Genomic DNA, 16052 nt, shown 5'->3' on the forward strand with positions numbered 1-16052 from the left:
AAGAGCAAAAATGTTTAAGTACTATGAGGAAATTAATATATATAAATATATTACATATCACCTCTGTACAAAGATAGTTAGTCCAGCGGTTCTCAACCTTTTTTGGACTCAGGGCAGCCCTCATTAGACTTAAGGCAGACCTCAGAAAATGCCAGCTGTTACCTTTCTCTCATTTCTTGAATATAAAAAATAATAGTGCAATTATTCTGTTGCAGAGAACTCAAAAAGGCCACAACAGATCAAAATGTTTTTGACACTGAATTCCTAGTTGTAATCTCTGGGTTTATACTGTAATTCATGTAGGTGTTTGCATACCTAACAGTGCTAATATTTGTGATATCCCATGGCGCACACAAAAGGATCTCAAGGTACCCCAGCACCCTGGCTAAAAATTCCAGTTTTTATTGTTTTTAGTCAAAAGAAAGGCACTTAGTGTCCAAAGGGATGATAATTTGTTGCTGGTTATAAAGTTCCACATCCTTTCAAACTAGGAAAAAATTAATACCATACCTACTATAAATAAATAAATGGACCAGTGGTCAAGAGAGATCATCTGACTCTGAAGAATTAAAGGGAGATCCAATTTATGAACATAAGCCAAGCAAGCACAAAAACCATTTTTGTTTAAAACATGATATTACCATGGTTATAAATTAAGGACATTTTTTTCCAATTGTAGGGAGAGTTTTAGGTCAGATTCAGTTCTCACTAACGTCAATGGAAAAAAAAAACAAACTTTCATTGATTACCATGGGATCTGAGTTAGGCTCAGTGCACAATCACCATCCTTTTGTCCCACTAAAAAGCCAGTTACCCATAATTGTTTAAGTGTTCACACAGAAAAAAGGTAAATATTTAGAAGTAGCAAGATAGAACGGCATTGCAAAAGACCCAGACCTGGCAGGGAGGGGGTGCATACACAAATGTAGTACCTGAAACTCCTGTTTAAAAGCTGACTAAGCTATGTGTGTGCATGATTTAAAAACAAGAAAAGGGGAGTTGCTTACACTCTTCTCAGTATCTGAGAACATTGTGAACTAGTTTTCACTGGCCTTTTTCCACACCAACCCTTCTCTAGCGATTTCATCTTTTTCCTCTAATTTTAAAATTTCTTTAAATAAGAAACAATCCTGATTTATGATTGAAGAAACACCCTGGATATGACTTGGTGGAGTACTGGTTGCACCTCCAGGTAGAAACAATAGCACTCAGAGAGGTTAACTATTCCCTTTTATCTCAGTTGGATGTTAAAGGAATGTTACTGTCAAAAAAAATCCACATATATTATCAAAGTCATAGCTTCTGCCACAAATTTTTGCTTCACAACTTCTGTTCATTCTTTAGAACCAAAACACACTGATAGGAAAGGAAGCCAGGTTACTTTCTGACTGATAAATCAAATTGTTAGCAACGTTCTAATAAAAAACCCTTATTGCTGAGAAAGCAATCAAAGAAAACTCAGATTCAGATGCCAGACTGAGCTCATAGCAGTGACAGTTCTCAAATATGATTCAAACTGACTAGCCCGAAGGAGACAAACCATCATTTTTTATAGAACTTAAAATTTTCCATTGAAATATAGCCTCTAGCATGCATGTGAAAGATATGTTTGAAATGTAAAACCAATGCAATGGTGTCTTTCCAAAATCTGCAGAAGTAGCTCCATGCTTTGCCTTTTCTAAATCTGCTTTTAGAAACAGAGTGAAATGAACAAGACTCTTGGAGCTATGAAACGCTGATCAAAATCACAGCCCTCCATACTGCAATGAAACAAGTAGCAATCCTGTCCCTTGTGGTCTGCTGCTGTTTGAGAAATTTATGAACAGTAGCACATAAAAGCAGAATTTTATGTCAGGGAGAAAAGGCAGAATACTTAACAGGTACTTACTTCCCCATCACAGCCACCAAGAAGCTGAAAGAGTGGTAATTTTAACTTTTACTGATGACTGGTTTTAACAGGTGCTACCAGCTGCTCTGAGATGGTAGAGGGAATTTAAATACCACGATACCCCCCTCTCCTTTCTTCACTTTGTCCTACCTTCCAAGAGATAGTACCCAAGCACCCCTTCTTCCACTTACATGATCCTAGTTCTTCCCTTTCAACATTTGTTTTGAGGGCTTCCACACCCCACTTCAGGATTACTTTGCATCACTTGCTCCTATTTTTGTGTGGGTATATGGCTATCTTGTGCGTGTCCTCTATGTTTGACTTTCAGTCTCTGGGTTTCACATACTTTCCACTGGAGGAGAGCTGAATTACAGCTTTAATTGTGATCTGCAGGCGTTGGTTAGTGTTCTAACTAAGGGTACCCTGGATTCAGAGTAGATTTTGTAATGCAGAGAATACCTTATACAAAGACGGAAGACTGAAGAAGGCCCATAAGTTCATAATCTTGTGTTCAATAACTAAGAGCAGAGAAACTGATGCAGGGAGTGTTAGGAATCTCATACTGCCCATTGTTGATTTCACTATTTGCTCATGCATTTTCCTGACTTAGGCACACACTTGTGACAATTATAAACAGAAAGTAAAAATTTAACTTCGATAATCTGGCTCATAAAACAAGAACCCAAGAATATCAATCCCGTCTAGCCTAGTATTTTCCATTACAGTGACATAGAGGAGATACTAAGGGGAACAGCATTTATGCAGACTCTCTTCCCTGAATCTTTTCCCTTAAATGCCTGAAGTTGTTGAGGCCTAGGAATTCCTTACTCCTTGTGTTCTCAAAATGTTCTCAAAGGATCTGAATTAACACTGCACTGAGGTAGATGTGGGAAAGTTAACACATCTTGCAATTTTTTAAGGCTATCTGGCTTATATTCACATTTTTAAATGAAATGTTTGTCATATTCTGAATTAAGAACTTTTTAAATTTTAAAATTAGAACTTAGATTTTATGGAATCTGTATCTGTCAAAAAGGCAGGATAAACATATATCTGACATGACAATACTAGAGTATAGCACTGTTTCCTTTAGATATTGCAGCATAATGGATCCCTATTCAACCTAACACTCTATGTGAAAAAAGCTAGTTTCTATTACTTCGAAGCTCAAGATACAATCCCTACTTTTAGATTAGAATGGAAGGGAGTTTACAACATTCAGATGATGGCTTGAAAATGTCTTCAGTCATTAACCCAATTTAGATGCTCTCATCTCTAAAAATTACCAAGATGTTTACCTTAGATAGCTGGGGCAGAATCCCAAACAAAAGAGCGTTAGTTCATCTTGGGCACCTATACATGAGCATGGAGGCTGCTCTGTTGCACTGGAATTCCAGCCTGTCTGAGCTGACTCAGTTAATGGAGTCTGCTAGAGCATGGCAACTGCCATGCTCCTACAGCCTTCTGTGTCTTGTGTATCAGTGTCCCCATGCTTAAAAATGGCAGCAAGGATGCTTTATCTGAAGCTCATTGAATGAGCTTTAGTTCAAGCATCCCTACTGCCATTTTTAAATATGGGGATGCTGATACACCATATGCAGTGGTGCTTTAATTAGAGTGGCTCTTGGAGCTGCTCTAATTGAAGCAGCATCTCTGTTGCTCCATGAGCGCATGTAAAAGTGCCCCCTGTGTTGCAAATGATCACCTTTATGTTTATTGAGGTCTGTTTGCTCTGGGATAAATGATTAAAAAAAGCAGTAAGCTGGAATACTAGTGTTAAAACAGAGTGGTGGAAGAAAGGAAAGAAAGAGGCAACCAGGTCACATAAACAAACTGTCACCAATAATGGACCAATAATCAAAACAGGTACTCATTAGTCAAACTATGATATTGGGAGGTGGGCACACTTTTATTAGTAAATGCCTTGGATGACTAATACAAGTGAAAAGCAGTCCTAGCTATGTAAATATAGCAGACCCCATCTTTTAATCTGTCTGACAGATCAGATAGAGCTTGGCAGCTGATAACCTAAAGCTCCCTGCCCCCACATCTGTAAAAAAGCTTCTTGAATAGGAGTTCTCAGAAACTTACTTTTAAAGCATCTATCAACTGAACTTTCTTCGCCAACAGCAGTTGGTATTCTAGTTTTGGGTGGATTAACTTTAGTGTGTGGTTCACAGAAATTTCATTTATATCTGATAGAAGTAAAAAAAAGAAAAGAACATGTAAGAAAAATAAGATGAAATGCTTAAATCTCCAAAATAACTAAATGAAGTAGAAGAGAAAAAAAAAGTCTTACCATATGATATACTGAGATTAATTTTCCTTTTGGTAGCTTCTTTGGAGAGTACATCTTTTAGAATGGATATGGTGGATATGTTGTCTGATTTGAAAAAACCTTCCCCTTTTCTGCAAAAAATAGATTCAGAGAGCAGTAAACCTGACCTTTCTCCAAGTTATAGTGCTAAACAGGTCTTATCCTCTATCTCAGCATTCCCAAACCTTCTTCCAGTTATGAGCCCATTTACACACTTACGTCTTTTTATGTACTCTCATACAGTGGTAACCGTTCAAGTGTCTGTAATTTAGAGAGGAGACTAACACACCTCAGCTGGTCTGGGGAAACTGTGAGCACATAATTACCCCTTGGAAGGGAAAGACTAAAATACAGCAACTTCACCAAGACTGGAACAGGACTCAGAGCATTTAGTCCCATGAGGCTCCATTTAGAAATTTCAGGCTCCTTGGATCACAATCCCTAGTCTGAAAAGAGCTGCCATAGCTAGTAAAGTGTAACTTGATAAAGAGATCATCAAGCGACTAAAGTTGCTCCACACACTAAATGGCAGGAGACTGCATAAAAATGATCTTATCACCTTAGGGTTGGAGTGTTGTTCGTGCCATGATTGTCTAGAAAATGTATGAGAGGCAAGGATTTTTAGGGATATCTTTTATTGGACCAACTGTATATGGAAAAGCTGTTGAACAAGTGTTTGGGCATCAAGTGCCCTTCCTCAGGTCTAATCAACTTCAGGCCAAGTACTCACCCAACTATACAGCTGGTCCAATTAAAGACACCACTAAAAATGGTTGCCTCTCTTATCACCCCATCCATTCAGAGCTCAGTTTTGTCACTGGCAATAACAAACTATGTTGCCATCCCCAAGTTTAAACTTCCCATGCAACAGAGGAAGCAGTTTTTCTTACCTGTATAATCTTGAACACAAAGTAATATACAGACTTGGACACCTTTTTCTTTTAATGTACCTATGTTCTTTAATTGATAATTTGGGCTTAACTATAACTACAAGTTCCAATATGAGTCTTATTTTAGATGAAAAAAGAGTGAGGAAATCAAAACACTTTTTGCATCTTTTATATAAAAACACTGTTTATTATACATTGTATATCCAAGTTGTAATCTACCTAACCAGAAAAATAACAAAATATTCCCAGCTTCTATACTGTAGGATAATTTATACTAGTCAGGTAAAGTGTGCTAATTAATTCACTGAGAAGAGAACACTACTCTCAGTGCTGAAAGCTGATCCATCCTACGGCAGTTACAAAAAGGGAGAGGAGGTTTTATTTACAAATCTTCTCATGAAGAAAAGTTTTAAGAAGATGACCATTAAAATCATAAGGAAAACAGCATATATTACTTGTTACCAGAGTGGAAGAGTGATTTTAAGAGTGATTTAGAGGATAATTTTGCTACAATTGGCCAGTTACTTTGGAAAACACAGAACTTCGGCATCTCTCAGGATAGTGTATACTATAACAAGGTTTCATGTAAAGTACATCAGTGCAACCATAATTCGTCATATCAGATTATTTTAAATTATCATATTGTTAGAGGAAGGGCGTCAAACGCAGCCAGCCCAACAGGCCAGATGAGGGGCCAGTCCACAGGCTGCACTGGCCTGCACATTTCAGATCTGAAATGTTTGTGCTCACATCCTTGAGTAGTGGAGTGGCATCCCTAGAACTAGTAGGGCCCTGCTGCACAGCTCTGGAGCTGCTGCCACTGCTATGTGCAGCACAGATTCTCTGGCTGTCCTGGACCTGCCGCTGTGGGCACAGCTGACCCAAGCAGGGTGCAGGGCCTGGGGCAAATCAGCCCATGTTGGGCCCTGCTCTGATCCCATGCACCCCGGATCCAAAGAAGCTGCCACCATCGGCAGTGGTGGGGTGGGGAGCAAGTGGCTGGATACAAAGCTGGAGGCAGCACAGAGTTGCCACGGCTGCTCTGCCCAGTTCCACAGGACCCAGGGCAGTAACCCTGATTTGCACCCCCTCAGGGATGGCCCTGCCTCTGGAACCCACAGGCAGCACTTGTGGCTAGACGATGTGGCTCTACAGACCAGATCTGGCTCATAGGCCATATCTTCAACACCCCTGCTTTAAAGAAAACCTATTACATTTTGAAAGGTTTTTGAATTACAGCATGGCACTGACTAAGAGCCATATCAGGCAGTCCTTGTGCAAACAAAATTTTCATCGACTTTAAAGAAAGAATGTCCTGAATATGACTAAAGGAACTGAGATAGGATGGTACTCAAAATGGGAAGATCTGTAGTGAACACATTGAAAAGGGCAGGATGCGTTTCAGAATGGCTCAGATTCTTTGGTGATCCTGAATTTTGCTTCATTCCTCTCTGCCGATGCCCCACAAATATTGGGCGGGAGGGCCAAGACTACTTTGTACTACAATGCATCTTAACCTTGCACGAAAAATGCAAAATAACGTTGTCTGTATCATGTGCCTCTACCTACTCTGAACCCCAAAATAAGGAGGGTGGAAGTGACATCCAGGACAAGCGCTGACAGAAAAAATCCTATATGAAGGCTGGGTTTTTGGTTGTAGCAGTGTTGGTCTAAGGACATAGGCAGGCAAGGTTCTTTGAGCAGATGTCATATCTTTTATCTTTTATTCAGTTGGTCTAATACAAGATATCACATCTACTCAAAGAACCTTGCCTGTATGAAGGCTGGGTTTCAAGGAAGCACCATAATGATATGTAGTTCCTGTACAACTGACCCTGGGCAATTCCCTCATCTGCAAATTTGAGGGCCTAAACCCTTTTCTTGTTTCACTGGATGGTGGACAGTAACCTCTTTTCCTCTGCTTCTGAAAAAAATAACAAAGTGAAATATCTGTGAGCAATTCCCTAAGACAAAAAATACTACTTAGGGGACAATATGGCTTTCCATTTCCATATATATTTAACTACACACAGTGAAGTCACAATGTGACCTATTAATTATATTTTACCTGTAAGTACTTTCAAGCTGTGTATCCAAAAAGGTGTTCTGAAAATAAAAGGTGGTACACTCTCCTGCTGGAGTTTTTTCAGGGACTTCAGGCAGGCAAAACACAACCCAGGAGTGAATTTCAGCAAAACTGAACTGGCCTTTTAGTGTCAGTGTGTTCATAGGTCTATGATATTATGGAAGCAGAAATAAAGTCGTTAGTTTAGTATGTTAGTTAACAATACTGTCGTTGGAAAAGCTGTCCAACTGAAGATACAGTTTTAATTTTCATATGGCATTTTTCTTTACCTTTTGTTTTAAACATGAGCATTATTCTGAATGTCTGGTCTCATTCTAGCTTCCAGTAAACTAAACCATTACAGTCAGCCTACAGTAGTTCAGCACAAAGTTCTATGCGAACCATCTGCATATGTAATTATTTGAACCTTTTTACTCCAGATGAGTTACAACTGGGAAAACAGGTAGTTTTTATTTTTAAAAACTTGAAACAAAAAATTTGTTAGGCTTGTAAGCGAGGAAATAAATTGACAGTGAAGAAATCTGATGGTCAGATAGTCTAGTTCTTTAAAAATCAAAGCCATTCTTACAGAAGTAATACATGAGAAGTCAGGCATAATGGATGGTACAGGGAGAAGTGTCCATTAGCATCTGAAGCTAGAACATGTAATTTAATTCATGGTTCCTCTAGCTTTTAAAGTAAGCAATGAACTAGCAGTGATTTAAGGTACTAAATTGTGGGTGAAGAGATTAAGTACAATTGGATACACTTGTAATTCCTGAATGGAACAATAAGAAAGCAGAAATCTGGATGTTTTTGGGTTGATTGAGGTGTGGCAGAAGACTATTCAAAAACAGGAAATTAAGAGAGAAGAGATTTGATATACAAATTTTATAATCAGATGTTAGAAAGATTGTTGCAATTTACAAAGTCAATTCTTATACAATACTTCAATTAGATTGTATTAGTTTCTCAAAAAATGACTGCTCTTTGTTTGTAAATACCTGTCATGATCAATAGAGTGAGTTCGTTGATGAAGTGAAAGTGGTTTAATCTGATATTGGCGAACTTGGCAAGTTTTTGGCTGAATTCTTGGAGTTACATATGCTTGTAGTATTCCATACTGGCCTTCAATTGAGCGAATCTACATCAATAAACAAAATAAGGAGGAGACTACTTAGTAATTTATCAGAATGTAAATCCTCTGTATTTTATCTTAAAAAAATCTAAAACACTGTTTTAGTTCACTAAGATAGTACCCGTCTTAAAAAGAGCAATTCTAAAACTTTTCCAAATGTAGATTTAATAATGTCCATCGAGGAACTGCTTAACTGGCACAGATTTTTTATAGAAGAAAATAAAATTAACGGGCTTTGATACCTGTGCCCAGGATGCAAGTCTTTGTCGAACCTTTTGTAGTTCTTTGGTGTACTATGTAGTGTTTTCTGTTCTTTTACAAACTTTATTCTATGTACATTGATGACAGAAGACCCTTCTACATTTTCACCTTTATAGCACCTCTTCACAATAAGGATAATAAGAATATTATTCCTTCCAACATGAATTTTAGAAAAGAACCAACATCAGATCCTCAGCTGCAGTTAAGAAATACTTAACAGCTGACAAGTGGGTGGGCAAAGCAACTTTTGTACTATCCCAACACCTGAAATCTCTCTGCACCAATCCAACCTCACGCTACAATTTGTTGCTCAGGATGGTCTAATGCCTAGCAGCTGCCAGCAACCCCAAAGGGACTCACCAAGAAAAAAGATTGTCCTATCCACAGCCCTATACATGGGTGAGGAAGCCAGATAAGCAAATAAACATTGTTTTGCATGGATAGAACACTAGATTGAGACGCAGGAAAACCTGAATTCAAGGGCTCCTATAGATGTGCAGGGAGCCAGTTCCATCTTGCTAGAAATTCAGCACATTAGAGCAGACTTAATTAATTGAGTCTGCTGGAGCATGGAAATGATGGTACTCTAGCAGCCTCCCATGTCACGTGCATCAGAGACCCTGCACTGAAAAATGGCAATGGGGTGCTTTGAACCGAATCTCATAGAATGAGCTCATTCTATGAGCTCTATTCAGTGCCCTGCCGCCACTTTTCAGCACAGGGGATGCTGATACATGTGATATTCGGGCACTTTTAATTAGCACAGCTCGCTAATTAAAGTGCCCCTTCTACACCTCCTGGAGCATGTGTAAAAATGCCCCTGATTTATTTTATTCCTCATCTCAGTATTCCATCTGTAAAATAAGTATATTGAAAGGACAGACTCCCAGTAACTTCAGTGGATTTTGCATCAGGTCTCGAGCCCTTAATTCATTGCTTGTTAGGTGCTTAGGTCTTAGTGAGAATCACAAAAAGAAAAGTTCCTTTACAGAGAAGATCCTCTAGTGCTCATCTTTAGGGTACTTTTGTATCAATGGAATGGCATAAAACTGTTCTAATAAGAATGAGTTCTGACACATGGCATTTATTTAAAAAAAAAATCTCAAAGAACTAACTAAAACACAATCTTGAGAAAAGAGAAGGACTGTCAAATATTTATGCTGGGATATCTGTTGAAAGTAGACGGCACTTGAAGTGATAATCAGCATCTCTCACAGCATTTTACAAAGGTGGTCAGAAATATTACCCCCAATTAAAGATAAGGACACTGAAACACAAGGAAGTTAAATGAGTTGCCCAAAGTCATCAAACAGGACAACAACAGAACTAGTAAGAGAAATCAGGTCTCTTAAGGCCCTATTACACTGTCCACAAGGCCGTTTGTTGAACCCTCCTTAAAAAAAAGTTAAAATCTGTGCTCTATATGCTTAAATTTTAAAAGAAATGAAAGAAACTGTCTTCTTGCTGAAAAAACACAAGCAGAAAAAAAGTACTTATCAACTTAGAAGTCTGCTGTGTTGAGAAACTGATTGGAAAAAACCCCCTAGAGAGAGAGTCCCCAAGACACCCATATATTTCCCCCATGGCAATTACAGAGCTTTGCACATTTGTATACATACAGTTTAATATTTTAAAAAATTAGTCATTCCTTTGATCTAAAGACTGTGCAAGCATATATCGTTTAAGATGAAGTTTCCTTCCCTTCTGAAACACCAGTAGTCTATTTCTCCAGTTCACCTGCCAACTTAGTCACACTACTCACAATTCTGCTCCTTAGCACTTCCCTATCCTTGTCTGAAGTTCCACATTAAGTAAAATTCCAATTCTGGACTCACCAGAGATTATTTCATCTCTTCCTCTCTTTTCAATGGGACAGGCTGCTGCAGGAAAGATATAAAGCTTTCTCCTTTTCGCACTCCTCCTCTACCCATTTTCCAAGTACACACATGTACACACACATAAAGGAGGTGGTATGCAAGTGATTAAAGATTCCTGAGTAAACAAGCAGTAGCCACACTGGGTTCATCATGCACTTAAGCTCACTTAAACAGAGCACAATATACCAACTGATATTTTCTTGGTAAAACATATTTTTAAAACAGGGTTACCATACATCTGGGTTTTCCTGGACACGGCCTCTTTTTGGATCCTCTGATCTCCGTCTGGGCAGTTTTTTGAAATCTGAACCAATGTCCAGGATTTTGCTCCACTCTGCTGGTGGGAATGGGGGAGGGCAACTGGAGGTGGGGGCACCACGTGCTTCTGTGCAAACACACACACCCACGCACATGGCCAGCACACACCTGATAGGTGGGTGAAAGCAATCCTGGCAGCTGCATCCAAGTAAGTGTATGGGGGAAGGGTTAGAGTGCCAGGGCTTGGGGAATGTCTGGGTGGGGGGAAATGTGAAGGGGATGGGTGTGTGAGGGGGATGGTTGTCTGCTGGCACTGGGGAATGATGTCTAGGCATGAGGGCTTCAGCACTGGAAGGGGTACCTGGGAGATGCTGCCAGGGAGGAAGAGGTGGGGGGAGGCATAGCCAGGCTACCTGGCATGGTGCAGGAGCCCCAGCCTGGGGCATGGGGTGCTAGAGACATCCCCTCCTCCTCCCTCTAGCCTGTGCCGGGGCCAGACTCGCTGTGCTGCCACCCACAGGAGCCAGAGCTGCCATAGCATTCCAGCATGATTGAGACGGGGGCAGCTGGAGGCCCCCTCCAACAAGGCTGGGGGGAACAAGGCGGTCGTGGGCTAGCAGTGAGAGGCACCAGCTTGGCCTGGGTTCGTGGGAGACTGTGAGCAGGGAGTGAGGGGCACCAGCAGGGCCAGGGGTCTGTGGATCAGGAGTGAGGGGCAGCAACAGGGACAGCAGGCTGCAGGTTGGGAGTGAGGTGTCCCCGCGACAAGTGTCCTCTTTTTTGGAACTGGAAATATGGTAACCCTACAAAAGTAAAAGAAAATATTTTTGAAAAGCTTACCTTAAGCTCCAGTCTAGTGGTATTTGCTTGACATCGGTAAGTTGCAAGGAGAAAGTTGCTATTTGGCTGTGAACAATTCACAAAATAAATAATTTAGAATCAGATTTGTGAAAACGTTTCAAAATATAAGCAAACATACTGCATTTACTTGAATCTAAGATGAATCTACAATTTTCCAGGTATGGAATCTATTATTGGAAGGTTGTTTTAAATTTGTCCCCTCCACTGCTACAGCATAAGAAGCAGTGTCTGTAGTAGTCAGCCAGCCCCCTTGCCCTCTGCCCCACCACTGCAGCCTTCCTGCCCCTCTGCCACCTGTACCCCTCCACCCTCCAGCTCCTTACAATCTCTTCTCTCACCACAATCTCTTACCCTTTCCCCTCACTCCTTACAGTCTCTGCCTCTTTCTCCCCCTCCTCCTTACTGTCAGATGCTGCTTGGACTCTGTTCCCTCCTAGCTTATGGACCACAGCAAGTGGAAGTGCAGCCCTTGCTATGCCACAAAGCAGCAGCAATGCTGCTGACTGGCTGGGCAAGCGATAGAGTTTTCATGTACTATGTGCCTGGGAGGGAATCCAGCCCAAGCCAGAGCTGAGCTGCACCTGACAGTAAAGGGCAAGAAAGGAGTACAGTGGGGCAGAAACTGAAAAAGGCAAGTGGAGAGGGGAGCAGGACTCTGCTAGGGGTCTCACCCTGGTCCTGAACCAGGCTCAAGGCGGGAGTCAGAGCTGCAGCAGTCATGTGCCCCCTTCCCTGCTTTATACATGAATATAAGATGAGGGTTTTTTCCTCCCATGCTCACTGGGGGCAGGGACAGACACCTCACCGTAGATTTGAGTAAATACAGTAGTAACAGTTTTTGCTATCTAACCAAAACTATCCCATAAAAGGTAAAACATAATGGATGGAATTTTGACTCCACTGGAGATGCTGAAAATTCCTATTAACTTCAAAGGTCCAAAACTCCACTATGTATTAAAAACTAGCTCTCAATAAAGCTCAATCTCCGCATTAAGGCTGAAAACTATATTCTGCAGAATTAGAAAAAAGAAAAGAAAAAAAAGAGTTGCCTGTTAGACCCCCTGGCAGATGTTACAATTAAATTGTTATTACCCTGTTAATCATGCCATAAATAGTAACCCTTCCACACATTCAAGGAGTTAATAGTGAGCAAAACAGTAAACCAACCAGCCACAAAAGTATTTCACAAAAGACGTCTAACATTTTTGTGGCTGGTTTGCACCTTAAACTGTCTGTGTGGCAGGAAAATCACAGCTGGTTCAAGACTCTGGTGTAGTCCTAGCCTTGAGACCACGCCAGTCTTGAGCTGGCCCCAGTGCAGTCCTAGGACTGAGACTGACAATCAGCTGATTGTTGGTCCCAGCCCTGGGACGACACCAAAGTCTGGCATTGGCTCCAGTGCTGGGACTGGCAATTAGCTGATATAACTGTCAGTCCCAGCCCCATCTGGAACATCTGATATCGTCCCAGGGCTGGCTGACTGTCAATCCCAGATCTAGAATTGCACTCAAGTCTTGAACTGGCCCAAATGAAATCCTAGGGTTGGGACCAACAATTGTCTGCCCCAGTCCTGTGACCATGTGGGAGCCTGGAATAAGCTTCAGTATGTTCCTAGGAGAAGGAATGAATATTCGAGGAGGAAACTAAGGCCATTGGCACACATTTATTTAATGGTAAGATGGGATTTGATCCCCAATTCTAACAATCGTGTGTCCTGCCATGCATGTATAGCATGGCAGAACACATTATTTTGGGATCAAAATATTTTGGGATCCCATTATTTTGGGATAAGCCATCAAATCCCAATGGTGTCATTGCTACCTGCTAGTGCAAGGGAAGTCCAGACTCCTGGGTTTCCCATGAACCAGCATACTGAAAGTGGCCTGCAGCCCAGCACCCAAGCCATTCCAGATTGGAACTGACAAATAGATGATTGTTGGTCCCAGTCCTGGGACCACATGGAAGTATCGAATGATAAGCTAAAATTATGCTAACTGCGCAAAGAAAAAAAAAGTCAAAATATGCTGTAGGCTAAAAGAGACATTAGCTAAAGTAATGATCACACAGAATGATTAAGAAGCTCAAAACAAGCATTAATTTATGTAAGCTTAAAGACAAACCTTTGATGTGCCAAATTTGTTACTAACAAACCTTAAATATTTAATAGACAGCTATGGGCAACCCCCCCTCCCCTTCTTTAAAAGATCTTTACAATGCTAACTTAGTTTCTGGAATGATGTTAAATTAAATATATCTGTAAAAATAATGTATAGAGTCCAACATGTAATCTCTAAAACACAAAAGACTTTCATGTCAGTACAATATTTTAAAACCTACTTTATGTGAAACTATATTGCTCTTTGGGTAATAAGTTTTCATAAATAAATTATTGTATATGGAATGCTTACTATTTTTATGCCTCTAGCAACAGTGAATTATCTTAACTTGCTCCCTCCCAATTTTATTCCAGTTCTTTCAGCCAACAAATAAGTATTTTAACTCCAAGCATTTTAAACTATGTATTTTTAATACATAGTGGGCATATCTACACATGCATTTACACTGGCTTAAATTTACTGCACAGTAAGCGGGAATAGGCCAGTGTCTACACGTGCAGGTGTTAAAGTGCATTAATGCTGTGTGTAGACTGACTTGGGACTAACTTTAGACTTACACCAACTTGATCATAAATTTGATATCTGCATCATGCAGGTATGAAATTTATACCTGATTCGTTACTGTGCAGTAACACACACGTTGATGCCATATGGCGCAGTAACGCCATGTGTGTAGACCGACTTGGGACTAACGTTAGACTAAGGTGTAGATGTGCCCGGTTGATAGTAGCTTTCATCAAGCAGTCTCTGTAGAAGTTATTCTTCCACTTACCTCAGAATCACAGCCACTAAAACTAACAACAGCGGAATTTTTATCCACATCCAGTAGGTCTATTGGGACATCACTCTGTGCAGAACATTAAGGGAAGGGCAAATAAAAAGCATAGTTTAACATATTTATCTTGCTTAATTGTACATAATTATGTTAGTGAAGAAAGGGCAATAATATTGTTTGATAAACTTAATTCAAGAAAAGTAAAAGATCAAATACATTTTTAGCATATTTGTTACATTTTAAGACTACGATAATTTGGATATCTTTAGCTCTAAGTCTGTCGTAAACATCCCAAACTAACCTTTCAACTGGTTTACACTAGAACAAAACTCCAATGTAATGTCCAATTCGTCAGTCTGCAACAAGATAGACATTACATTGGTTTCACCAATGCAGGCTCTACCTGAGGAAGTACTGAAAGATCCTGTGTATCAATCGATTGTTAAAAAAATAGATGTGTCCACCAAGAACCAATAGGAACGTGGGGGGTTTTTTTTGTTACCTGGATAGCTCACCTAAATTTCAGTTCTTCCTGGCTACCTTTTTATAAGACTTTTTCCCTGGATGTGCCCCAAAGCTAGTTATCTCAGCATCAACTTCTCTTCCGGCTACCAAAGACAACATTCATTTCAGCTGACATGATAAAAGGAATAATTAATTCTAAATGCTTATCTGTAACCACTAAATCAAGTGTCATCATTTATTAACTACTAAATCAAATCAAGTGTCATCATTCTTCAAAAATTACATATACTGAAGATTTATTGTACTGCAACATTCTACAGCTACATGGGTGCTACAGACTGTCATCACTTCACAACTCTATGTGAAGACCATGTTTTGTTGTGTTGTGTTTTGTTTGTTTTGTTAACTATTTTTTGCGTTTGCAACTCTTGAAATAAAAAAACTCTGGAACAAATCCATATGTCCCATACCAGCCTGCTGGTAACTGTTTAATACCTGAATCTTACTTGAATTCAAAATAATAGCTTTCCACTTGCTTAAAAAAATAATTTTGAATTTTAGCTGTTCTATTAGAAGCATGTGGAAAGTTAAATGCCAATATTTTTTTTCAATATTTTTTCCAATAAGTACAAACTGAAATTTTGCTTTATAACAACAAGATATCTATAAACCTGTATTATCAGCACTAAAGCCTTTAACATAAAAAGTCCTTAAAAACTGAACTTGGGGCATATAAAAAGTAAAACCTGATAAAAATCTTCTAGCATCAAAAAACATTAGCATTCTTGCTGAGGTTTAAAAGTTGTATTAAGATCTAAAAACATTTGATAAATAGACTCTCACCTGTATCAAAACATTATCAATAGCTGTCTGCACTTCTAAGATAAGGCTGTAGCTGGCATCATCCTTATTTAAGGTAAACTTGTCGTTCACACTAAATGCAGGTACTGCTGAAACAGCAGTACTGGACCGGGAAGACTGCTGGTATTTTTCACGTTCTTGCAGTACCTTTATCTGTAAATGTTCCAACTCACTCCTGGGAAAGAAAAACTGTCAGATGTAAGCATAAATGTTTTGAGACAACTTTAAATACAAAATTCCTCTAGAAACTGGTTCTATTTTCCTGCAACCTTCATCTTT

General features: G+C 39.7%; 1 protein-coding gene across 4 annotated transcripts in view; it reads right to left on the reverse strand.

The window, feature by feature from the left end:
- The window catches only part of BBS7 (Bardet-Biedl syndrome 7), a 49129-nt gene that overhangs the window by 11087 nt on the left and 21990 nt on the right, over nucleotides 1–16052 (reverse strand). For 2 of the 4 annotated variants that reach the window (XM_019534002.1, XM_019534001.1), the window contains exons 11-17: nucleotides 15756–15948; nucleotides 14445–14519; nucleotides 11535–11600; nucleotides 8165–8304; nucleotides 7164–7328; nucleotides 4188–4297; nucleotides 3980–4083 (exon numbers count right to left, since the gene is read on the reverse strand). In XM_019534002.1, the coding sequence (XP_019389547.1) occupies nucleotides 3980–4083; nucleotides 4188–4297; nucleotides 7164–7328; nucleotides 8165–8304; nucleotides 11535–11600; nucleotides 14445–14519; nucleotides 15756–15948 (853 nt within the window). Of the gene's footprint in view, nucleotides 1–3979; nucleotides 4084–4187; nucleotides 4298–6805; nucleotides 7020–7163; nucleotides 7329–8164; nucleotides 8305–11534; nucleotides 11601–14444; nucleotides 14520–15755; nucleotides 15949–16052 lie in introns of those variants that run through there. The other 2 variants (XM_019534003.1, XM_019534004.1) reach the window with 2 other exon arrangements.

Source organism: Crocodylus porosus, unplaced genomic scaffold (assembly GCF_001723895.1).
Source record: "Crocodylus porosus isolate Cpor-Errol unplaced genomic scaffold, CroPor_comp1, whole genome shotgun sequence".
Classification (NCBI taxonomy): domain Eukaryota; kingdom Metazoa; phylum Chordata; order Crocodylia; family Crocodylidae; genus Crocodylus; species Crocodylus porosus.